Raw genomic sequence first — 24,112 nt, 5'->3', positions numbered from 1 at the left:
AATGGAGCGTGAGATTGACAGGCGGATCGGTGCAGCGTCCGCAGTAATGCGGTCGATGTACTGGACCGTCGTGGTAAAGAGGGAGCTGAGTCGAAAGGCGAAGCTCTCGATTTACCGGTCAATCTACACCCCTACCCTCACCTATGGTCATGAACTTTGGGTAGTGACCGAAAGGACAAGATCGCGGATACAAGCGGCCGAGATGAGTTTCCTCCGCAGGGTGGCTGGACGCTCCCTTAGAGATAGGGTGAGGAGTTCGGTCACCCGGGAGGAGCTCGGAGTCGAGCCGCTACTCCTCCACATTGAGAGGAGTCAGCTGAGGTGGCTTGGGCATCTGTACCAGATGCCTCCTGGACGCCTCCCTAGGGAGGTGTTCCAGGCATGTCCCACCGGGAGGAGACCCCGGGGAAGACCCAGGACACGCTGGAGAGACTATGTCTCTCGGCTGGCCTGGGAACGCCTCGGACTCCCCCCGGAAGAGCTGGAGGAAGTGTCTGGGGTGAAGGAAGTCTGGGCATCCCTGCTGAGGCTGCTGCCCCCGCGACCCGGTAACGGATAAAGCGGGAGAAGATGAGTGAGTGAGTGAATAAACCAAAAAATTTAAGATAAATGGTGATTATCTTGTTCATCGTCATCGTCATCATCATCATCATCATCATCATCATCATCATCATGGAGACACTGAGGAACCAGAACCAGAGTCCAAGTCCAGGATCCAGCAGAGACAGTTTCTCTGACAGGAGACTCCTGAGACTAAACTGGACACAGAGACACTGAGGACTCATACCTGGACTTGGACCTGAATCCAAATCCAGCACAGAGAGGTCCAGAGAAGCTGGTGTTGAAGGTGTGGAGGTGGATCAGTCTGTCAGAGACGACTTCATAGAAGGACAGAGTTCCAGCAGGAACGTCCACGTACACTGCTGCTCTGTTAGAGTCTGAAGATGGAGATAAGGAGGAGATGAATGTTTCTCTTTTATTGTGATAGACACGGTACTGATAACCTGGATAACAGTCCAGACTCCAGGAATGATCTTTTCCTCCAAACCTACAGTCACCAGAGTTTCCTCTCCTGCTGATTCTTCTGTAACTCACTGATACAGAAACTCCTCCTCTCCTCTGGACCTCCCAGTAACAGTGACCCGTCAGAACTTCTCTACACAGCAGCTGAGGCCAAGAATCAAACCTGTCTGGATGATCAGGATATGACTGAACCTCCTCCACCAACATCATCTTCCTGTTGTCATCAGACAGTTTGATGTAGTTGTTGACTGTGTTTGTGTCGACGGTGAGTTGACAGGAATCTGATGGAGAGAACAAACAAGCAGCTGCAGTTATTATTGATCAGTTATTGATCACTGATGGACTCATGAAGGAGTGAAGATGGTTGAATAAAAACACACTTACACTTCCTCAGACCTCCTGGTGTCATCCATCGTTGCCCAGCAGGCTCCACCCTGGAAGGAGGAGGAGGAGGATCAGACCAGCTCAGTCTCTCTCAGAGCCCCCCCATCACCTGTTGGACACTCCTGTATCCACTACACTGGTTGGCTGCTGACTGAGCTTGGGCTCCTGATACTCCAACTTGTTTTAACTATAAATCTACATTTTTAAGACTTGAAAGTTTTTAATTCAATGTGCTACTTGACATCTTATGGGAAACAAAGTGGACAAGAAGCCAAAAGTTGTGGATGGTTTCTTCAATATTTGATATCTGGTGGATCCACTCTACTTCGGCCTACTTCCTCTGCTGTGCTTGTGCTCATCCACCTACTGCTGCTACCTTTTACCATCCAGCTCCAGGCCTCACTGAAGCCAGCTAACATCTGCCTTGGCCTGGCCCTTCTGCAGTCAGTTACCATCAGACCAGGCCCTACTGCTGCTGACTACTACCAGGCCTGGCCCCATTGTAGCCAGCAACCATCAGACCTGGCCTGGCCCCACTGAAGCCAGCTGACTAGGCCCCACTGCTGTTTGCTACCTGTTATTATGTCAAGATCTAAAGGTGCTTTCAAGAATAATACTATCATGGATTATATCAAAGATGATGTGGATGAAGTGAAGAAATCTCTAAACTTCATGACTGAGGAAATAGCCACTATTGCCAAACAGCAGAAGTGCTTAATGGAGCTGCTGGGTGAGGTGCGAGAGTTGAAAAAGCAGGTTGGTGAGAGAGATGCTAAAATTGTTTTCCTTGAATCCTGTGTTGCTGACCTTGAACAATATTCCCGGACCAGGTGATATCTTTCCTTGAGAGCAGAGACATTACTATTTACAGCAGAGACATTGAGAGTTGCCATCTCCTTCCACGCAAAGACAGGAAAATGAAACCTGCCATAATCATTCACTTTGCAAACAGGAAAAATAAGACTGCATTGCTCAAACAGGGTAAAAAACTGAAAGGAACCAATGTTTACATGAACGATCACCTGACTAAGAAGAATGCTGATATTGCTGCACAGGCACGCTTTCTCAGAAAACAGAGCAAAATTCAATCAACCTGGACTTTTAATTGCAAGGTTTACATAAAACTAAATGGCAGATCACCTGAAGAGGCTAAAGTTTTGGTCATCAAGAATCTTACTGACCTGGACAGGTACCAATGAAAAAATTGTACTACTGTATAACAATCTAAATAACTGAAATGATTATTACATCTATGCATTTCATGTTGCTTCTTTACCATTTACCATGTCCTTAAACATTCAGAGAAAAGGACTTATCATCGCTCATTTAAATATATTAAATTTTTTTTCAATTCAATTTTATTTATATAGCGTCTAATACAACAGAGTTGTCTCTAGACGCTTTCCAGAGACCCATACCCAGAACATGACCCCCGAGCAATTATTACATAAACAATGGCAGGTAAAAACTCCCCTAGTGGGAGAAAAACCTTAAGCCAAACAGTGGCAAGGAAAAACTCCCCTTTAGGAGGGAAGAAACCTTGAGCAGGACCAGGCTCGTAAGGGGGGACCCTCCTGCCGAGGGCCAGACTGGTGGGTCAGGGACGGCAACAGCACAGCAGGCAGGTGGAAGCAGCAACGGGATGACCGGGGGTGGGGACCGCAGGCCAGCACACAGCTCCCGAAGCTCCGGCCCAATCATCAATTCCCAGGTTGGGCCGCAGGGTGCATAAATATATGTAGTTTGAAAAACAAAATTGATGATCTATCTATATTAGTTCACAATAACAATATACACATAATAGCCATTTCTGAAACGCATCTTGATTCATCTGTCAACAACTCTGAAATCGATATTACTGGCTACAATATTTTTAGGTATGATAGAGATAGAAGAGGAGGAGGTGTTGCTATTTATATACAAAATCATATACCAGTTAAAACCAGATTAATGAACATATCTTTAGAGTCTTTATGGTTACAAGTACACCTGCCTAATGTTAAACCTTTGTTTGTGGGATGCTGCTATAGACCTCCCAGTTCTTCAGTGCACTATGTCGATGACATATGTGATATGCTTCAAAAGGTCATAGATGAAGATAAAGAGACATATTTTCTAGGTGATTTAAATATTGATTGGCTTTCCAATACATGTGCTTTAAAAAAAAGATTACTTGTGATGATGAATGTATGTAATGTACGTCAGATTGTAAATGTGCCTACCAGGGTATCCTGCAACATCTTGGGTATTATAACATCAACTTGTATAGATCATATATACACGAACGCTAGCGAGCTTTGCTCCAATACTATTTCTATCCCAGTGGGACTAAGTGACCATAATATTGTTGCCACAGTTAGGAAAGCTAAAGTACCTAAAACTGGACCCAAAATATTATTTCAGAGATTGTATAAAGATTTTAACCAAGAGGCTTTTATAAATGACTTAAAAGAGATTAATTGGGAGCCTATATGCATCGTTAATGATACAGATGTTGCACTTGATTTGTTCACAGACATGCTGCTGAAGGTAATTAATATACACGCTCCCTTAAGAAAGTTCACTGTGAGAGCCAACTCTGCTCCTTGGATTGATGATGAAATAAGATCTATGTTAACTCAGAGAGACCATTTTAAACTGTTAGCATCAAAATCTAATAATCCTTTAGACTGGATGAATTACAGAAAACTTAGAAATAAGGTTACAAAATTAAACAGATCAAAAAAGAAGGCTTATTTTCAAAACAAAATGTTTGAATATAGGAATGATGGGAAAAAGCTATGGGGTGTTTTTAACAATATTCTAGGTAGGTCTAAACTTAACCCCCCCTCATTTATTGAGGCTGATGGAGTTTTTATGACCAAGCCCCTTGAAATTGCCAACTATTTTAATAATTATTTTATTCAAAAGGTGTCTACTCTAAGGAGAGGAATGGACAACTCTAGTGGTGAACTTTCTTCTAACTTAATTAGAGACAACATTATGAACGATAAGAATTGTGGGTTTGTTCTAAAATCTGTTTCATTAGACAAAGTCAGTAAACTTCTTATGTCTGTGAAAAATAATACACAATTTGGGCTTGATAACCTAGATGGGAAACTGGTAAGAATTATGGCTGAATACATTGTAGTACCTGTTGGGCATATCTTTAACTGTAGTCTAACGGAGGGAATATTCCCACAAGCCTGGAAGGTAGCCAAAATCATCCCAATTATAAAAAAACGTATGAGTGTTTTTAATGGAACTAATTGTAGACCTATTAGCATTCGCCCTGTTCTGAGTAAAATATTGGAAATAATTATTTTTGATCAAATATTAGAGTACTTCTATGTAAATGGACTTCCATCCATCAACACGCTTATAAAGAAGGCCACTCAACAGGTACTGCACTATAACACATGACTCAGGAATGGCTTAGTCACATTGATGAGAGAAAAGTAGTTGGAGCTGTGTTACTTGATTTTAGTGCTGCATTTGATGTAATTGATCATGAACTCTTATCCAATAAATGATATGCATATGGCTTTAATGAAAATGCGTTTAGCTGGCTGAAAAGTTATTTGTCTCAAAGAAAGCAGAGTGTCTATTTTAATGGTAGTTTTTCTACTGCTCTAAATTTACAATGTGGGTTGCCACAAGGGAGCTGCCTAGGTCCTCTCTTATTTTCTGTTTTTATCAATGACATGCCTTTGGTTCTGGACAGGGCAGCCATGACCATATATGCTGATGACTCCACTCTATACACAGCCAATGATAATATTGCAGAACTTAACAGTGCTTTGCAGTGTAATCTTGATTTGGTTAGTTTTAAATGTACTTAAAACAAAATGCATCTTTGCATGCGTCTTTGGTTCTAGTCACTCTTTGAGCAAAAAGTTACAATTATCTCTCTCACTGAGAGGTATTGCACTAGAACAAGTCAACAACGTAAAACTTTTGGGCCTAACACTAGATCAAAAACTGGCTTGGACCACACATATTGATAACTTAGTGGTTAAAATGGGCAGAGCCCTGTCTGTGATCAAGCGCTGTTCCCACTTTTTGAATGTTCATTCTATGAGGCAGATTACTAACTCTTTGGTACTATCTCACCTGGACTATTTCTCTATGGTCTGGTCATGCGCTGCTAAGAAAGATATTCATAAACTTCAGCTTGTGCAAAACAGATCTGCACGTATGGTCCTTGGCTGTCCGTTCAGAGCCAATGTTAATAAAATGCACAACAAGCTCAACTGGTTGAAAGTAGAAGACAGGCTGTCATCCAATCAGCTCATTTTCTTTCGTAAAATGTGTATTACATCTAAGCCCCGATGTTTATATTCTAAGATGTGCCACGCTGATGAAGTTTATGATCATTACACAAGGCAGGTAACCATGGGTATTTTTGTACTACCAGCTGCAAGATCATGCTCTATGCAAAAAAATGTTCTATATCGTTCTATTTCTTTATGGAATAAGTTGCCGGATTTCTTAAGACACACTACTTCTGTAATGGTTTTTAAAAAACATCTTAAAAAAAGTATGTTGGCTGAATACCATTAAAGTAACAATTAGCAGTCGGTTAGGTTTTTACTAGAGTTTTGATTTCATAACATGTAGAATTCTCATTTTGTTTTGATCTCATGGATACCATGTTTAATTTTAATCGGTCTTGACTTCTAAACATGTTCTAGTCAATAGTCTAAACCAAGCTTTGATTGTGTGTTATCTTTAATTGTACCTAGTGATGATTTTTAGAACAGTGTTCTTGTAACATCTGACATTGTTTTATTTTGATTTTATTTTCAATGTTTTGTGCATGTACATTATTTTCATTGTTTTGTGCATGTACGGAGTAGGATGGGGTTGTGTGGTGGGAGGTGGATGGGTGGGTCGGGATTTGGAGTGCTTAGTATAGTCCAAGCTCATTCAGTTTAGCTCTATTCACGTAGTAATGTACGAATTTTATATATGTTACATTTATATGTATTTTATGTGTAGACCCCAGGAAGACTAGCTGTTACCATGGGTGACAGCTAATGGGGATCTTAATAAATAATAAACAATACACCCCCCCATCACCTGTTGGACACTCCCATATCCACTACATCCCCCCATCACCTGTTGGACACCCCTGTATCCACTACACCCCCCCATCACCTGTTGGACACTCCCGTATCCACTACAACCCCCCCCCCCCCCCCCATCACCTGTTGGACACTCCAATATCCACTACATCCCCCCATCACCTGTTGGACACTCCTGTATCCACTACACCCCCCCATCACCTGTTGGACACTCCTGTATCCACTACATCCCCTCCCCCCATCACCTGTTGGACACTCCGGTATCCACTACACCCCCCCATCACCTGTTGGACACTCCTGTATCCACTACACCCCCCCCCCCATCACCTGTTGGACACTCCGGTATCCACAACACCCCCCCATCACCTGTTGGACACTCCTGTATCCACTACACCCCCCCATCACCTGTTGGACACTCCCGTATCCACTACACCCCCCCATTACCTGTTGGACACTCCCGTATCCACTACACCCCTCCATTACCTGTTGGACACTCCCGTATCCACTACACCCCCCCATCACCTGTTGGACACTCCCGTATCCATTACACCCCCCCCCATCACCTGTTGGACACTCCCGTATCCACTACATCCCCCCCCCCCATCACCTGTTGGACACTCCCGTATCCACTACACCCCCCCATTACCTGTTGGACACTCCCGTATCCACTACATCCCCCCATCACCTGTTGGACACTCCCGTATCCACTACATCCCACCACAGCCCTGAGCCACCACCTGTGCCACCATGACCACCACCATATAACCCCCCCACCCAGCAGGTGTCCTACCTGAGAGTGTCCTACCTGAGTGTGCCCTACCTGAGAGTGTCCAGTCTCCAGCAGGGATCCTCCAGTCTAGACAGAAGCTTCCCTGCTGACTCCCCTGGATGGTTGTAGCTCAGGTCCAGCTCTCTCAGGTGGGAGGGGTTGGAGCTCAGAGCTGAGACCAGAGAAGAACTGCCTTCCTCTGAGATCAGACAGCCTGACAGCCTGCAGACACACAACACAGGTCTGCTGCATGTTCTCTGCTCAAGTGTCCTGCTGCAGACAAACAACACAGGTCTGCTGCATGTTCTCTGCTCAAGTGTCCTGCTGCAGACACACAACACAGGTCTGCTGCATGTTCTCTGCTCAAGTGTCCTGCTGCAGACAAACAACACAGGTCTGCTGCATGTTCTCTGCTCAAGTGTCCTGCTGCAGACAAACAACACAGGTCTGCTGCATGTTGTATGCTCAAGTGTCCTGCTGCAGACACGTTTAGCAGCATGTTCTCTGGACCTGGAAAAGACTTGAATGAATCCTGACCTGAGAGACTCCAGGTGACAGTGTGGACTCTCCAGTCCAGGACACAGCTGCTTCAGTCCAGAATCCTGCAGGTCGTTGTTGCTCAGGTCCAGTTCTGTCAGACGGGAGGACTGAGAGCTGAGAACTGAGGACAGAAGTGGACAGATGTCCTCTGAGAGGTGACAGCCACTCAGTCTGCAGATGGAAGAAAAGAACAACAACCAGGTTATTTCCCTGTTATGGAAGAAAATGTAGTTGTGTCTCCAACTGTTCTGCTGGTCTTCAGTAAAGTTTGCGTTCAATCACGTTGAGGTTGATACTTACAGAACTTTCTTGGAGGCTTTGACCACCGGCAGCAGCCTCCGTAGAGCCTCCTCTGAAGCTGAGTATTTCTTCAGGTCAAACACCTCCAGATCTCCTGATGACAGTAAGATGAAGACCAGAGCCGACCACTGAGCAGGAGACAGTTTATCTGTGGAGAGACTTCCAGACCTCAGGGACTCTTGGACCTGCTCCACCAGAGACCGATCGTTCAGTTCATTCAGACAGTGGAACAGGTTGATGCTTATCTCTGCAGACAGATCCCCACTGATCTTATCCTTGATGTATTTGATAGGTTCCTGATTGTTCTGTGATCTTATTTGGTTTGATGTCATCAGACCTCGTAGAAGGTTCTGATTGGTCTCCACTGAAAGACCCAGGAGGAAGCGCAGGAACAAGTCCAGGTGTCCGTTTGGACTCTGTAAGGTCGTGTCCACAGCTGTCTGATAGAAACCGGTTGAAGAACAGTGAGTTGTTCGTTGATCTCCCAGCAGGTCGACTCCAGAGTTGATGAAGGTCTGATGTCCGTTTGGACTCTGTAAGGTCCAGTCCACAGCTGTCGGATAGAAACCGGTTGAAGAACAGTGAGTTGTTCGTTGATCTCCCAGCAGGTTGACTCCAGAGTTGATGAAGTCCAAATGTCCGTTTGGACTCTGTAAGGTCCAGTCCACAGGTGTCGGATAGAAACCAGTTGAAGAACGGTGAGTTGTTCGTTGATCTCCCAGCAGGTTGACTCCAGAGTTGATGAAGGTTTGATGCCCGTTTGGACTCTGTAAGGTCTTGTTCATAGTTGTCTGATAGAAACCGGTTGAAGAAGGGTGAGTTGTTCGTTGATCTCCCAGCAGGTTGACTCCAGAGTTGATGAAGGTTTGATGGACATGAAGAGCAGCCAGAAACTCCTGAACACTCAGATGGATGAAGCAGAAGACTTGGTCCTGGTACAGGCCGCTCTCCTCTCTAAAGATCTGGGTGAACACTCCTGAGTACACTGAAGCCTCTCTGACATCGATGCCACACTCTCTCAGGTCTGGTTCATAGAAGATCAGGTTTCCTTTCTGCAGCTGCTCAAAAGCCAGTTTTCCCAGAGACTCCACCATCTTCCTGCTCTCTGGACTCCAGTGTGGATCCGTCTCAGCTCCTCCGTCGTACTTGACTTTCTTCACTTTGGCCTGGACCACCAGGAAGTGGATGTACATCTCAGTCAGGGTCTTGGGCAGCTGCCTTCGCTTTCTGGTTTCCAGGACGTTCTCCAGGACGTTCTCCAGGACCGTAGCAGTGATCCAGCAGAAGACTGGGATGTGACACATGATGTGGAGGCTCCGTGATGTCTTGATGTGGGAGATGATCCTGCTGGTCTGCTTCTTATCTCTGAACCTCTTCCTGAAGTATTCATCTTTCTGTGGGTCAGTGAACCCTCTGACTTCTGTCACCATGTCAATACAGTAAGGAGGGATCTGATTGGCTGCTGCGGGTCGTGTGGTGATCCAGAGACGAGCAGAAGGAAGCAGGTTCCCCCTGATGAGGTTTGTCAGCAGCACGTCCACTGAGGTGGACCTTCTGGGGTCACTGACGATTGTAGCGTTGTGGAAGTCCAGAGGAAGTCGACTCTCATCCAGACCGTCAAAGATGAACGCGACCTGGAACTCTTCAAAGCTGCAGATTCCTCTGGTTTCAGAGAAGAATCGATGAACTAGTTCCACCAAGCTGAACTTCTCCTCTCTCAGCACATTCAGCTCTCTGAAGGTGAATGGAAGCAGGAACTTGATGTCCTGGTTGGTTCTGCCTTCAGCCCAGTCCAGACTGAACTTCTGTGTTAGGACTGTTTTCCCGATGCCGGCCACTCCCTTCGTCATCACCGTTCTGATTGGTCCTCCTCTTCCAGGTGGGGGTTTAAAGATGTCTTCTTGTCTGATGGCTGTTTCTGCTCCGTCTGGTTTCCTGGAAGCTGCTTCAATCTGTCTGACTTCATGTTCATCGTTGACGTCTCCGGTCCCTCCCTCTGTGATGTAGAGCTCCGTGTAGATCTGCTCCAGAAGGGTTGTCTTTCCTGCTTTAATGATCCCCTCAGACACATGCTGGTGCTTCTTCTGCAGCTGAACTTTGAGTTTGGATTGACAAACGGCAGCGATGGTATCTAAATAAAGATGAAATAAAGAAAACCACTTAGTGCTTTAAAACCAGCCCACAGCAAGTTCTACTTCCTCTAAAGCAGGGGTCTCGGACTCCAGTCCTCGAGGGCTGCAATCCTGCATTTTCTAGATGTCTCCTTGCATCAACACACCTGATTCTAATTAATGGTCGTCACCAGCTTTTTATCAAGGTCTGGACACTTCTGTTGTTGACACAGCTCTTTGTATCACAGTGTGCTGAAGCAGGGAATGTTAGGAAGTGTGGTTGTTGAGGACCCAAGCGCAGGAGAGCAGAGTAGGAGGCCGGAGGCAGGAGTTTTCAACAAAAAGGGTTTATTACAAAAAACAAGAACTAAAAGCACTGCAGAGCAGGATCAACAAAAACCAGGATCAGGAAAAACTACGAGGAGACATGGAGGAAGGAAACAGTACGGACCGACAGGGAACAAAGGAATGACAAGACCAGATATACACAGGGGATAACGAGACATGACGAGACACAGGTGCAGACACAATCAGGGCAAATGGGAAACAGGAGGGACAGAACTGAAACTCAAAAACTGGGGGGAAGGGTCAAACCCTGACAGTACCCCCCCCTCAAGGGACAGATCCCAGATGTCCCAACAGTCCACACCCAGGGCAGGCGGAGGGGGCCTGGAGGAGGGCCCAGGCCACACACGGCAAAAGTTCCGGGGGCCGTCCTTGGGACCGAGCAGACCAGCGAAAGAGTTCCGGGGGCCGTCCTCGAGGCCGGGCAGACCGGCGAGAGAGTTCCGGAGGACGCTGACGGGGCCGGGCCAATCGGAGAGTCATTTTGGGGGGCCAACCCCGGAACCAGACTCGGGACCAGGCACACCGGCCAGAGGGCCGTTCTCGGAGCTGGGCAGATCCATCCAGGATCGCCTCAGGAAGAGGAACAGAGATGGGCGGGACCGCCTCAGAAACAGAGACTGGCGGCGGGACCGCCTCAGGAACAGAGGGCTGCAGAAGCCGGAGTCGGGGCTGACAGGAGGCGGGGAGCCGGCTTTGGGGGACAGAGGATCCCCAGAGCTGGTTCGGGAAGACCCCGGGTCCTCGGAGCTGGCTGGGGGGCGACCCGGGTCCTCGGAGCTGGCTGGGGGGCGACCCGGGTCCTCGGAGCTGGCTGGGGGGCGACCCGGGTCCTCGGAGCGGGCTCGGGGGGGACACAGGTCCTCGGAGCTGGCTGGGGGGGGACACGGGTCCTCGGAGCAGGGGCTGAAGCGTCCCGGACCACCACAGGAACATGGGAAGGTGCGTCCGGGACCACCACAGAAACATGGGGAGGTGTGTCCGGGACCACCACTGGAACAGGGACGGATGCAGGAGCTGGAGCTGGAACAAGCTGGGGCTGGCGCTTACGCCATCGTCATTGCCTCCCCTGAGCCTGCAGGCTCCTGGGCCCGCCCAGAGCCTGGCATGTCCCCAAAAAGGGGTCCCCATACTCCCCCTCCTCGGCCCAGCGCATGTTCTCCAACAACTCCAGCAGTGTGAGGCGCTCTCCCGTTGGGTCCGTCTGGTCGGTCCGTTCTGTTATGAAGTGTGGTTGTTGAGGACCCAAGCGCAGGAGAGCAGAGTAGGAGGCCAGAGGCAGGAGTTCTCAACAAAAAGGGTTTATTACAAAAAACAAGAACTAAAAGCGCTGCAGAGCAGGATCAACAAAAACCAGGATCAGGAAAAACTATGAGGAGACATGGAGGAAGGAACAGTACGGACCGACAGGGAACAAAGGAATGACAAGACCAGATATAAACAGGGGATAACGAGACACGACGAGACACAGGTGCAGACACAATCAGGGCAAATGGGAAACAGGAGGGACAGAACTGAAACTCAAAAACTGGGGGGAAGTGTCAAACCCTGACAGGGAAACATCTAAAACATGCAGGAATGCGGCCCTCAAGGACTGGAGTCCGAGACCCCTGCTCTAAAGAATCAACATTTCAACATTCACTGATCAGCCGTTCAATGAGGAGTATTGAAGCGTTTTCCTCCCAAAAACCCTCCGATCAATCAGAGGAACAAGAACAGTATTTCCTCTACGATTCACTTCAGACACACAAGTTGTGTTTGTTTTATGTTTGCTGGAACTGAATATAGAATCCACACGGTTCAACTCTTTAGAATAAAACTTTTATTTACAGGGATATTAATGACCCTATTAATGAGATGTTCCTAACAGAAGATGAGCTGAGTTCCTCCACCTTCCAGTGGGTTTAATGTTGTGTCTGATCTGTGAATGTTGATCATCTACTGAGACATTGTGTATGGTTTATCCAGCAGCTCAGATGTTCAGAGAAACGTCTTACTGCTCTGCAGGAGGTCAGCCAGCTTCTCCTGCTTCCTCCTCCTCAAGAACTTCACTGTGATCTTCATGAATGTCTCTCTGATGCTCTTCTGCTCTTCATCTTCATCGTCCTCTAGACTCTCTGAGGATTCTGGGTAATCTGGACTCAGAAACTTCTGGATCTTCTTCAGCTCATCCTTCACAAACATGACGATGTCGTCCTCCAGCAGCTGGAACAGAAGACCACATGAAGGACACTACCAGACTGAAATCATGGAGACAAACATCAGGTCCATGTTGGACAGACTGACAGTCCACTGGTCTCCAGAGACCAGCATGCAGATGGACATCAGGACAACAGGTGAAGAAGCAGTTGTTGTTCATGGACAGACCTGAAAGACGGAGTCCAGCTGGGTCTGATGCTGCTGGACAGACGGACCACTGGGGGACTCTGAGATCTGCTGGTCCACTCTGTGGAGAAATCATGAAGAACTAGGTCACATGATGTCTGAAGGTCCATGGAGTCATGTTTGGATGAGGACAGTCCACCAGAGGACTTCCTGTCATGTTAAAGGTTCTCTGGTCCTCCTGAGACTGAGAACGTCCACGTCTTTCTCCCAGTACCAGCTCTCAATCTGGTGGTACAAGAAGGTCCAGCAAGTGTCCACAAAGACCAGCTTCTCAACAGATCAATGTTCACATGGTTCCAGAAACCATCTGTCCACCTGCATCCAGCAACACCGTCCACCTGAGGAGAACTTCCTCCCTAAATGATGTTGCAACCACAGCAGAAAGATGCCCCCTGCTGGACAAACCGCTGAACTACAGTCACTCAGAAGAGACTCCAACACCCCCTTTATAGTCTGCTGTGTTTCTGGAAACATCAACAACCATCTAAGAATGGCAGCAAAACAGAGAAATGTTCACTTTAAAAGGAGCCGTCTGTAAGAAATGGCCAAAACTGGTACTGCAGTCACTTTCAAAATATTGTTGAGCGGCGTGTACCCTCCCCCTCCTCCCCCCGACCAGAGGTTGCCAGGTAGGCTGCAGAATGCAGCAGGAACGTAGGCTGCCATAGCTGCGATAATTAGAGCCGAGCTGGCAACCCGGATGCCGAAACAATACTGACTTGGTGATTGGGAGATAGGTGGAGGATGGAGCTTCAGAAACAATACTGACTTGGTGATTGGGAGATAGGTGGAGGGTGGAGCTTCAGAAACAATACTGACTTGGTGATTGGGAGATAGGTGGAGGGTGGAGCTTCAGAAACAATACTGACTTGGTGATTGGGAGATAGGTGGAGGGTGGAGCTTCAGAAACAATACTGACTTGGTGATTGGGAGATAGGTGGAGGGTGGAGCTTCAGAAACAATACTGACTTGGTGATTGGGAGATAGGTGGAGGGTGGAGCTTCAGAAACAATACTGACTTGGTGATTGGGAGATAGGTGGAGGGTGGAGCTTCAGAAACAATACTGACTTGGTGATTGGGAGATAGGTGGAGGGTGGAGCTTCAGAAACAATACTGACTTGGTGATTGGGAGATAGGTGGAGGGTGGAGCTTCAGAAACAATACTGACTTGGTGATTGGGAGATAGGTGGAGGGTGGAGCTTCAGAAACAATACTGACTTGGTGATTGGGAGATAGGTGGAGGGTGGAGCTTCAGAAACAATACTGACTTGGTGATTGGGAGATAGGTGGAGGGTGGAGCTTCAACATAAACATCAGTTGAGGGCTGCAACTCCTCTTTTTAAACTGGAATATCCTGGCTTGAGTGCTGTTGTCAGTGACATAATTATTTGAAATGAACATGATTTTTAAATGTCTGTTGACATATCGGGGTCATTTTATGATTCGTTTTATTATTGCTCTTACATACAGCTCCTTTAAACATGTTACAATGAAAACGTTTCAGTCTCAGTTACGTTTTTCAGAAACAACGTTTACAAACAACTCACCTCTCTGAAGGAAAACCAGGAGCATCTTTAAAACCGATGAAAAATTCCTTTGATGCATCACTCTTCAAGGACAAACAGCTGGAACTAGGTCCAGGTCCAGGTCCCGGTCCAGGTCCAGGTCCAGGTCCAGGTCCAGGTCCAGGACCAGGTCCAGGTCCAGGTCGTCTCCTGTAATAAAGGTGTTTGGTGACGTGAGGTCATGTTCTGGTCTCTGGAAAGATCCTAGACACAACTTGTATTGTAATAGATGCTTTATAGATAAAAATGAACTGAAAATGATCAAGACACATATTTCTGAAACTAAAATAATCATGTTACGATAAAAACATTTCAGTCTCTGTTACGTTTTTCAGAAACATTTATGTAAAACTCACCTCACTGAGGGAGAACGTTGGGTATCTTTAAAATAAATAAGTATTTCCTTTGATCTGTCACTCTTCAAGGAAACACAGCTGGGACCAGGTCCAGGTCCAGGTCCAGGTCCAGGTTCAGGTTCAGGTCCAGGTTCAGGTTCAGGTCCAGGTTCAGGTTCAGGTTCAGGTTCAGGTTCAGGTTCAGGTCCAGGTTCAGGTCCAGGTCGTCTCCTGTAATAAAGGTGTTTGGTGACATGAGCGCTGAACTCTGACGTGCCGAAGAGTCATGGACAGTTAGAGTTGATCAACTCACCTCTTTTCTTCTCTCCGACTCTCTCCAACTCTTTTTTTTCCCCTCTGGGAGGTTTTGGAGGGAAGGACTCCCTCCTCTCTGTCCTCACACTGATCCATGCTGCTGGATTCACATCAGCTCACACACACCTTCTACCTTCACTTGCAGAGGAAACACACATCATGGTAGATGTACAATGAGCAGCTCTGACTGATCTTCTCTTCAGCTTCATGTCCGACAGCAGTGAGGAAGCTGCTGCACTTCTACTATCCGACCACTAGATGGAGTCGTGGAGCTGCAGCTCAGCTCACACCCTCAACCCACATTTACACTCCATTTAATCACACGTTTGCTCTTAGTTTCTGTCTCCAGGACAAAAGATCATCATTGACTCTAATTACTGAAACACGTTAGACCAGTGATACTCAACCTACGGCTCTTTTAAGCCCCACATATATATGTGATGTGATTTAGTTGTAGCTGTATTTTACATCTACCACTAGATGTCGCTGCAGTCCATGAATAACATTTGTGGGTTGAAGGGCGGATATCCTTGCCGTTTGAGCCTGCATTCGCGTCCGTTCGCGTTCACAAGCAACTACAACATCGCTTACGACGCGAGGAGAGTGCGTCGTACCGGCGGTAACCGGTTGGGGGCAGTATGCAGAGCCACAGTTAGAAGAGTAATAAAATAATTGGTAGTAGTTTAATAAACCAGCTGGTGGAATAAAGATAAATAAACAAAACAGCAACACAGATGAAGAGGAGATCATTGCACTGCTTTTCTTGTGATCTCGGAAAAAAAACAGCGCGATCGGAGGTGGTTTGTCAGGCCGTTCAACCAGAGCCGTCGGGAGACTGGAGAGCTCGTTCGTCTAGCCGATGCAGCAACTGATGATGAGAAACAGTGGCAATATTTCTGAATTTCCTCCGTTTGGTTTGACAACTTGTTACATGGGATTGTCATATAAGTATATATTATATTATTATAATATATAAAAATAGACCTAGTCTGCGGCACACGAAAGAGGCTCTTCAGATGGCCGTTTCTGGAGCAGAGCCCGACTACAAATCCCGCTTTTGATAAAAGCTGAATGACATTGTAACATTGTGGCTCTTGCAAAAATATTTTTTGTCAATGTGGCTCCTGATCAGGACCAGGTTGAGTTCCACCGCCTTAGACCCTGGTGAGTCCAGAATGGTGGTTGCAGTTCCTCCACTGACCACTAGAGGATGCAACAGAGAGTTAATTTCCGCTGAACTCCGTCAGTCCAACTTTACAGCAAAAAGAAACATATTTACAGTCTGGTTCAAAACGCTGTTCTGGTCTAAATCTTTAACTGGGTCCTTCTTCCATAAAATGGAGCCAGAACATCCGGTGATTGGACTACGCTGAAAAAAATTAATCTAAGCGCATGTAAATATAACATATTTCAATCTGTGATATTAACAATTAAACATGAAGTTTGTTGCTTTACATGAATACATCTAGTTTTGAACTTAATCTGCATTTGTTCAAAAAACAAGACATTGTGCATTTTTTCCTAAACCAGCAGTATTTCTGTAATCCCAGTAATCTTTTCATTTACACACAAACAACAAGCAATGATCTTGTTGTATTTACTTTTCCTTTAACATTTTTTTGTATATTGGGCAGATTGACCAATGTTTAGATGAAACAGGCTTTATTTGTTTAAAGTAGCACAATGTAACTTTTAGCTTTTGTTGAGTTTGGCGGCTCCTTTGGACAAAAGCGGTAGTGCTTTACCAGAAAGAACACTACATTTCCCATGAGCACCAGCGAGTACTGCCAGAAAACTCCCGTCCCCATCGCGTGCATTTGTTTTGATAATAAATGAGAGAAGACGGGACGGACTTTCAAAACTACTTTTCTGTTTTCAGCGGTCGTTTACAGGATGGAAAGCGAAGACACACTACACACTCAAACACATTCACACGATGTTATAATCTCCTACATCATCCAATATTGTCCTGTAAAAGTGTTCGTTGTTCTAATCTGCTACCGCTGCTGCTACTACTTCTGCTACTTAATATAAGTAGCTTTTCAAACTGTTGCTCTGCTTACTGCCCCCTATCGGTCACCACCGGTATGGCGCGTTCTCGTCGTGTGGTACGCGAGGAGCGCTGGGAGCCGAACAGACGCGTACGCAGGCACCGACGGCGACCATATTTGCACCTTAACTTGACTCTTTCTGGCTGCGTCCTGCCTCATTTGCAGGCTCAGTGATTGGATGTTTATGGAGGGTGGAGTCCTGACAGCTGGCTGTGTGAGGACACTCATACCCCTTTTACACCAAGCTGGTTCCAGGGCTGGTGCTAGTGCTGGTGCTAGAGCCGGTTCACGGTTGGTTCTAAGTAAGAACTGTTTGCTTTTACACAGCTGGTGCTAGCCTGCAGGTGGCCAGAGAGACACGTCATCACGTCACCACTCGTTTTCATTCCCACCCTGATCAGGAAGCTGAGAGCCAAAAGCTGTTTTAATTTCAGCTGTAGCGCTGTTAATATGGCACTTTATTAAGTTTTAATATTTTTTCAGGTAAAGTAACCTTTAAGATCCCCAACCTGGGCTCGGTTTATCCAAATAACGCCTGTTAAGAAATTTGCTCTGAAAATTTCGGAATTTCTGCCTGCCTGCGGCTCCGGAGCTGATTTATGGTTCCGCGTTAAATCGACGCAGAGTCTACGGCGTAGGGTACGGCGTACGGCGCCTGTCGCCGCGTAACATACGCCGTAGGCTCTGCGTCGATCGTCACAGCCGGCAGCCCCAGGGGACAGGAGCTCCTATCCTCTCCTCCTACGTAACATACGCTGCAGGCTCTGCGTTGGTGTATTTGGTGGAACCAGAACCAGAACCAGAACCGCGGGCTGGGAGGCGTCCCCGCAGGCTAGGGCTGGGTGATATGGCAAAAAAAGTGATCACGATTTTTTTTCCCATATTGAATGATCTCGATTTTTAATCACGATTTTTTAAATCAGAAGATCCCCCCTCCCTTCTGGAATAAAATAGAAAGAAACCAGGGATTAGTTTTTTTTTTTATTAACAAATAAAGCAAATAGCATGTTTTAACAAAAATCCAGAATGCTACCAGTGGTACCCACCGAAAAAACTAGGGATGCACCGAAATGAAAATTTGAGGCCGAAACTGAAGCAAAATAAAATGTAAAGACTTGGCTGAATACTGAGTACCGAATAGCCTACGGAATGCGGTTGTTCACAGTTTTTCATTTATTTTGCCATTTTTTTCACAATTGCATAGATAAAATTGCAATGACATAATTAAAAACAAAAACAGTAAACTAATGAGTTGAGCCACTGTCAGGCAGCTGGCGATGCGGTTGCTTAAATTGACCAACAGGTGGCTCTCTAACATCACTGTTTGTGTACTGTGCGTCACTCTGACGCTGGTTGGTAATTAAGGAGTTAAAACTCACTCGCCACTTACAGGACTCAGTAGCCAGCAGAAACAGCACTTTTATTACATTTATTAACTGTAGTACCGCTATTATGAGAGGTTATTTCTCACAGTATTAGCCTAAAGGGACTTAAGGCTGATTTATGGTCCCGCGTTACACCAACGCAGAGCCTACGGCGTCATCTGCTGAGCTCTGCTTGTTGCCTCCGCGCTCCGACACATTCACTCCGCTGAGCGCGCACACACACGCACGCACGCACACACACACACACACACACACGCACACACACACCCATGTCGGGGCCGCGGAGTTTCTGAAGTCGGCGGTGATGAGTAATTTGTGTTACAAGCAGAGCGAATCACAGCTTTAATGAGTGCGGTTCGAATACACAATACATCCATCACGAAGGGCATTTTGTGAAACCATCACACCCTCCTCCTGTACGCTCGGAAGAAGTTGTCCGGCGAAATAAATAAATAAAAACCGTGAGTCCCGGTCGGCTCGAAGCTAAGCTAACGCTAGCCTGCGGTTGTTGTCTTGTAGTTTTATTCTCTCTGGTCACGCTTGCTTAGGGTTGCCAACATCCAGATTTGCAAATGAGGGACACCTCCCGGCTGCTTGTAACTCAGGCCGAAAAATGTTGGGGTTTTTGGGGGTCAAAAACGCATAAATAACAGCATTTTGGCACAATACCTATAACAGACTATACAAACACATTAGGCTACTGTATTACACTAAATACACTTACAGTAACAAGATTGTAATAACAACTCATGATCAGTTTGATCAGTTTTGTATTTGAGGTATACATGTGAGACACTTATAGTTCAAGTATGTATTTATTTTTGGCACAATGTGCAAAATAAGAAGATGACAATTGCTGTCTCATTTTTTTGTGTTTTAACAGTTTAAAACAATGTAAACAGTGTAACAGCAATAATCAATTAAATCGTGGGCCCACTAGTGCAACCATGTTGTGCAAACAGTTTTAGGTTATTGCCTAGCCTACTTATTTGAAACTTACTAACTTTACAGTAACTTAACATTTCTTTTTTTTCCAACAAAAAAAGTGCAAAATCAGAATTGCAAAATCTTCTGAACAACAAATCAACATATAACACTGAAAGCAAACACACACACACACACACACACACACACACACACACACACACACACACACACACACACACACACACACACACACACACACACACACACACATGCAGACACGCACACACACACACACACACACACACACACACACACACACACACACACACACACACACACACACACACACACACACACACACACACACACACCCACACGCACACACACACACACACACACACACACACACACACTAGTCACACCCCACACGGATGACTGGAACTTTTGCATTGTATAATTTCTGTCCCTGTTTACGTAGTGTGCCATCCGGATTTTATTTGGGGTGTTGCGTCACCGCGGACAGTGTCTGCCTTCTCCCTATCTCTGTCTCTCCTTAAGATTTAAGTGTCCATCATTGGGAAGCAGCGGTGTCTGTGACAGATTGGTCCTGACTGATTGAGAAGAAAGAAATGAGAGCTCCTGCAGCAGCGCTCATTTTTCCGTGCGAGACTAGATGTAAATATTGGCACGCGTTTCACTTCCTCACAAACCAACGAAGCACACCCACACCGCGTGCACGCCCATACACACACACAGAGACTGAATCACACGCACATAAGCACGTGAGCACTGCATACTGAGCGGTCCTAGTGCCCTTAGGATTCAGCTGGCCAGACAGGCAGGCACACACAATGCGCGGTGCACAAAGAGAAAAAATATATGCATCCTCCCTTTACCCGTGCGGCCGCTGCGGCGGGACAAAGAGCGTCCCGTGCGGGATGCGCTCATTTTGGCTCAAATGCGTGATGTCCCGCCTAAATCGGGGCGGTTGGCAACCCTACGCTTGCTCCCACCAGTGCAGGGGAGGCAGATGTGACTAGTTTACTGCCTATGGTCATGCAACTTGCCGCGGCATGTCATGCGATGCGCATGATCAATTAATGCAGACAGCGCGGTGCCAGGAAAGCGGGTAGTGATTGGTTGTCGTGCACTTTGCTGCAGCATGTTTTGCACGTGATCGAGAAAGTAGACCCACAGCTGATCACCGTGATCGAACTTAATTTGATCGCGATCACAAATCGAGATCGTATAATCGCCCAGCCCTACCGCAGGCCAGGCATTTTTATTAAATAAATGGATCGAGCTGCGCTGCCTCGGCGGGCACGGAGCCGGCCGATGCAGCGGCAGCCTCGCGTCCAAGCGTCCCAGGGCTGGAACGCTTCCCCGCGGGCTGGGACGCGGGCTGGGAGCCGCTGCATCAGCGGGCACGGAGCTCGCAGACGTTACTGTTGATGGATTGTACCGTAGACCACTGCTGCTTCTGTTTTACATCCATTATTAAATAAATGGATGTAATAATAAAAGAGTCTGCTAACTTAACCGCCGTCTTCAAACGCTGCGTTGTTTAAAAACGGCGCTCTTCCGTGTTTATTCTGCTTTGGTTGTTCAGTAACACCGTCCCCAGCCCCCGACGTAACTGGTTCTTTGAGCTGGCCCAGCAGCTCAAAGGGGCTGGCGTAGCACCAGTTTTGAGAGCCAGGAGCCGGAGCTTAGTCTGTGTAAAACCAAAGAACTGGTGCTCTAGCCCAGAACCAGCCCTGGAACCAGCTTGGTGTAAAAGGGGTATCAGTGCACCGACATGAGAGAAGAGAGGGGGCTGATTTAAGGGGCTTTCACATAGAGGGTGCGAAGCGGCGGCGTGTAAGTGCCGAGCTCGGCGACGCGCAACAGGGCGCGGGTTTGCGCCGCGGCATAACGTTTGTTTCTATCAGCGGATTTTTCACTTCTGAAAAAAAAAAAAGTTTGATTTGAGGGGGCAGGACATCTGTTTGAGGGGGCGCTGCCCCCTCTTTCCCCTGCGTAGAGCCGGCCGCACTTTTAGGCCTGAACCTGAACTTGGACTGTTAGTCTCCACATATTTCTGATCTATTCGGACCAGCAGCTCTTTCTTCCCCCACAAACACAATAATGATCTGATACTGAGCTTCTTCTCCGTCTCCGCGGGTTCAGAGTGTGGGACAGCGGGAGAGCAGCGGCTCAATCTCCGCCTCCTCCACACGGACGGAGACGGTAAAGCTGCTTCAGTCACCAGTTACAGCTCTGGAGCTTTGATATGAATTACTGAGTTTGAGATAATGCAGATATGTTTTTTCATATACCCAAACTTCCACCGTAATATCTAAACACTCTTACTGTAAAAGAAAAGGATGAAACACTTTTCTTTTAACATCTAAACTTCAAACACATTACTAAAAAGGTCAGTCTCCTTTTTCACTTCAGGTTCTGTTTTGCAGAAACTATAAAAATGAATTCTCCCATAATTTCACCAATACCTCACATTTCCCTCTTCACAACTAGAATCACTACAGACACAGTGAATTTAAACCATTTTACTGTAGAAAAATTGAAATACCTTCACACGGAGCTCCACGCCCAGAAACCCGTCCAGGAGGAAGTGAAAGTAAACTGGACTAAAGTATCTGTGACACAACCAGGGTTGCCAGGTCTGACGAGGAAAAGCAGCGACCGAGACTCTGAAAACCAGCCCGACACAAGCAGCCCAAAACCACAACATAGAACATTAAGAAACAACGATATTAGTTGGAGAATTGACCTGAATGTATTTATTTCTGCTGCTAATGAATGAACTTGACAGTAACATGAAGACCTGTGGTTACTTATAACCTCCAACATGCTTTTAATCACTCTTTCAACTCAAATATCGTCCTCATAACACAACTGAATTAAACTCAATGAATTTATAAAGTTGAAAGTATAAAGTCGCTACACTGAACAAAAATAAATCTAAGCGCATGTAAATATTAATGAATCTGTGATAATAACAATTAAAAATGAAGTTTGTTTCTTTACATGAATACATCTAGTTTTGAACTTAATCTGCATTTGTTCAAAAAACAAGACATTGTGCATTTTTTCCTTAACCAGCAGTATTTCTGTAATCCCAGTAATCTTTTCATTTACACACAAACAACAAGCAATGATCTTGTTCTATTTACTTTTCCTTTAACAATTTCAATCTATAGGGCAGATTGACCAACGTTTAGATGAAACATGCTTTATTTGTTTAAGTAGAAACCACAGTAAAAAATATCTGGCTCGATCTACATAATAATCTCATGCAAAAAGTTGACTTATTTTTTTTAAGTAGATCAAGCACAATATATTTTGAGTTTCTGGTCACGTTCATTTCCTCCTTTTAGGCCTGAACCTGAACTTGGACCGTTAGTCTCCACATATTTCTGATCTATTGGGACCGGCAGCTCTTTCTTCCCCCACAATCACAATAATGATCTGATACTGAGCTCCTTCTCCTTCTCCGTCTCCGCGGCGGCGCTTCTTCTCCGGGCAGCCGCCCCTACATTTCATGTGCGCTTCTATTTCAGCCTTTACGGCAAATGAATGAACGCGGCTCAGAAACAGAAAGATATGAAGTTCTGAGTTTGAGATAATACAGATTTTTATTTTTTCATATACCAATACTTCCACCGTGTAATGAAGTTCTTGGTGGTTCAGGAGAAGTAGTCAACGATATGGGGTGTCTAGTCAGGACACGGGAGGCAGGAATAACCTTTAGACGGTTTATTGCGGCTTGGCGGAGTGAAGAGAGCAGACAAGCACAGACTTGTTGAGGGCAAAGCTGCACAGGTAGGATAGAGAGCAGGCCATATGCAAAGGGAGGGTGGGGTGTAACAGCTTAGCTCCTTGAGCCTTTTTCACACACCGTAATATTTACCCACTCTTACTGTAAAAGAACAGGATGAAACACTTTTCTTTTAACATCTAAACTTCAAACACCTTACTTTTCTAAAAAAGTCATTCTCCTTTTTCGCCTCAGGTTCTGTGTTGCAGAGACTATAAAAATGAATTCTCCCATAATTTCACCAATACCTCACATTTCCCTCTTCACAACTAGAATCACTACAGGCAACAGTGAATTTTAAACAACTTTACTGTAGAAAAATGGAAATACCTTCACACGGAGCTCCACACCCAGAAACCCGTCCAGGAGGAAGTGAAGGTAAACTTGACTAAAGTATCTGTGACACAACCAGGGTTGCCAGGTCTGACCAGGAAAAGCAGCGACCGAGACTCTGAAAACCAGCCCGACACAAGCAGCCCAAAACCACAACATAGAACATTAAGAAACAACGATATTAGTTGGAGAATTGACCTGAATGTATTTATTTCTGCTGCTGTAGTGGATATTTTTATATAATCATCTTTATATAATCATTTTTATATAACCATTTTTATATATAATCATTTTTAATCATCTAGACTAGAATAAAAGGAGAAAAAGGGTGCTGGGAAAAAAGCTTTGTGCCTCAGAAAAGAAAGGGAGGGGATGACCTTGAGTAACTGCAGCAAAGCAGGTAGAGGCGAAATAATGAAGATTATTGTAAATAAGCACCAGAGCCTCAGTTTCCTAT

At 46.0% G+C, this 24,112-nt stretch overlaps 2 protein-coding genes across 4 annotated transcripts in view; both read right to left on the bottom strand.

The window, feature by feature from the left end:
• LOC133418569 (NACHT, LRR and PYD domains-containing protein 3-like) overlaps positions 1 to 22,202 on the bottom strand; it is an 80,842-nt gene extending 58,640 nt beyond the window's left edge. Inside the window, exon 1 of the mRNA XM_061707328.1 lies at positions 22,075 to 22,202. The gene's annotated coding sequence lies outside the window, so the exon portion shown is untranslated. The remainder of the gene's footprint in view (positions 1 to 22,074) is intronic.
• The window catches only part of LOC133418566 (NACHT, LRR and PYD domains-containing protein 3-like), a 105,072-nt gene extending 81,394 nt beyond the window's left edge, over positions 1 to 23,678 (bottom strand). Inside the window, exons 1-11 of one of the 3 annotated variants that reach the window (XM_061707321.1) lie at positions 23,653 to 23,678; positions 15,138 to 15,272; positions 14,846 to 15,055; positions 14,472 to 14,639; positions 12,906 to 12,984; positions 12,536 to 12,743; positions 8,083 to 10,213; positions 7,780 to 7,953; positions 7,294 to 7,464; positions 1,408 to 1,457; positions 329 to 1,328 (exon numbers count right to left, since the gene is read on the bottom strand). In XM_061707321.1, coding sequence (XP_061563305.1) covers positions 754 to 1,328; positions 1,408 to 1,457; positions 7,294 to 7,464; positions 7,780 to 7,953; positions 8,083 to 10,213; positions 12,536 to 12,743; positions 12,906 to 12,984; positions 14,472 to 14,639; positions 14,846 to 15,055; positions 15,138 to 15,235 — 3,864 coding nt within the window. In that variant the 5' untranslated portion in view covers positions 15,236 to 15,272; positions 23,653 to 23,678 and the 3' untranslated portion in view covers positions 329 to 753. Of the gene's footprint in view, positions 1 to 328; positions 1,329 to 1,407; positions 1,458 to 7,293; positions 7,954 to 8,082; positions 10,214 to 12,535; positions 12,744 to 12,905; positions 12,985 to 14,471; positions 14,640 to 14,845; positions 15,056 to 15,137; positions 15,273 to 23,652 lie in introns of those variants that run through there. The other 2 variants (XM_061707320.1, XM_061707322.1) reach the window with 2 other exon arrangements.
• Between the last annotated feature and the right edge of the window lie 434 nt (positions 23,679 to 24,112).

Source organism: Cololabis saira, chromosome 18 (assembly GCF_033807715.1).
Source record: "Cololabis saira isolate AMF1-May2022 chromosome 18, fColSai1.1, whole genome shotgun sequence".
NCBI classification, from domain to species: domain Eukaryota; kingdom Metazoa; phylum Chordata; class Actinopteri; order Beloniformes; family Belonidae; genus Cololabis; species Cololabis saira.
Note: the sequence above shows the minus strand (reverse complement) of the source record. Positions and strands in the feature narration are given on the sequence as shown.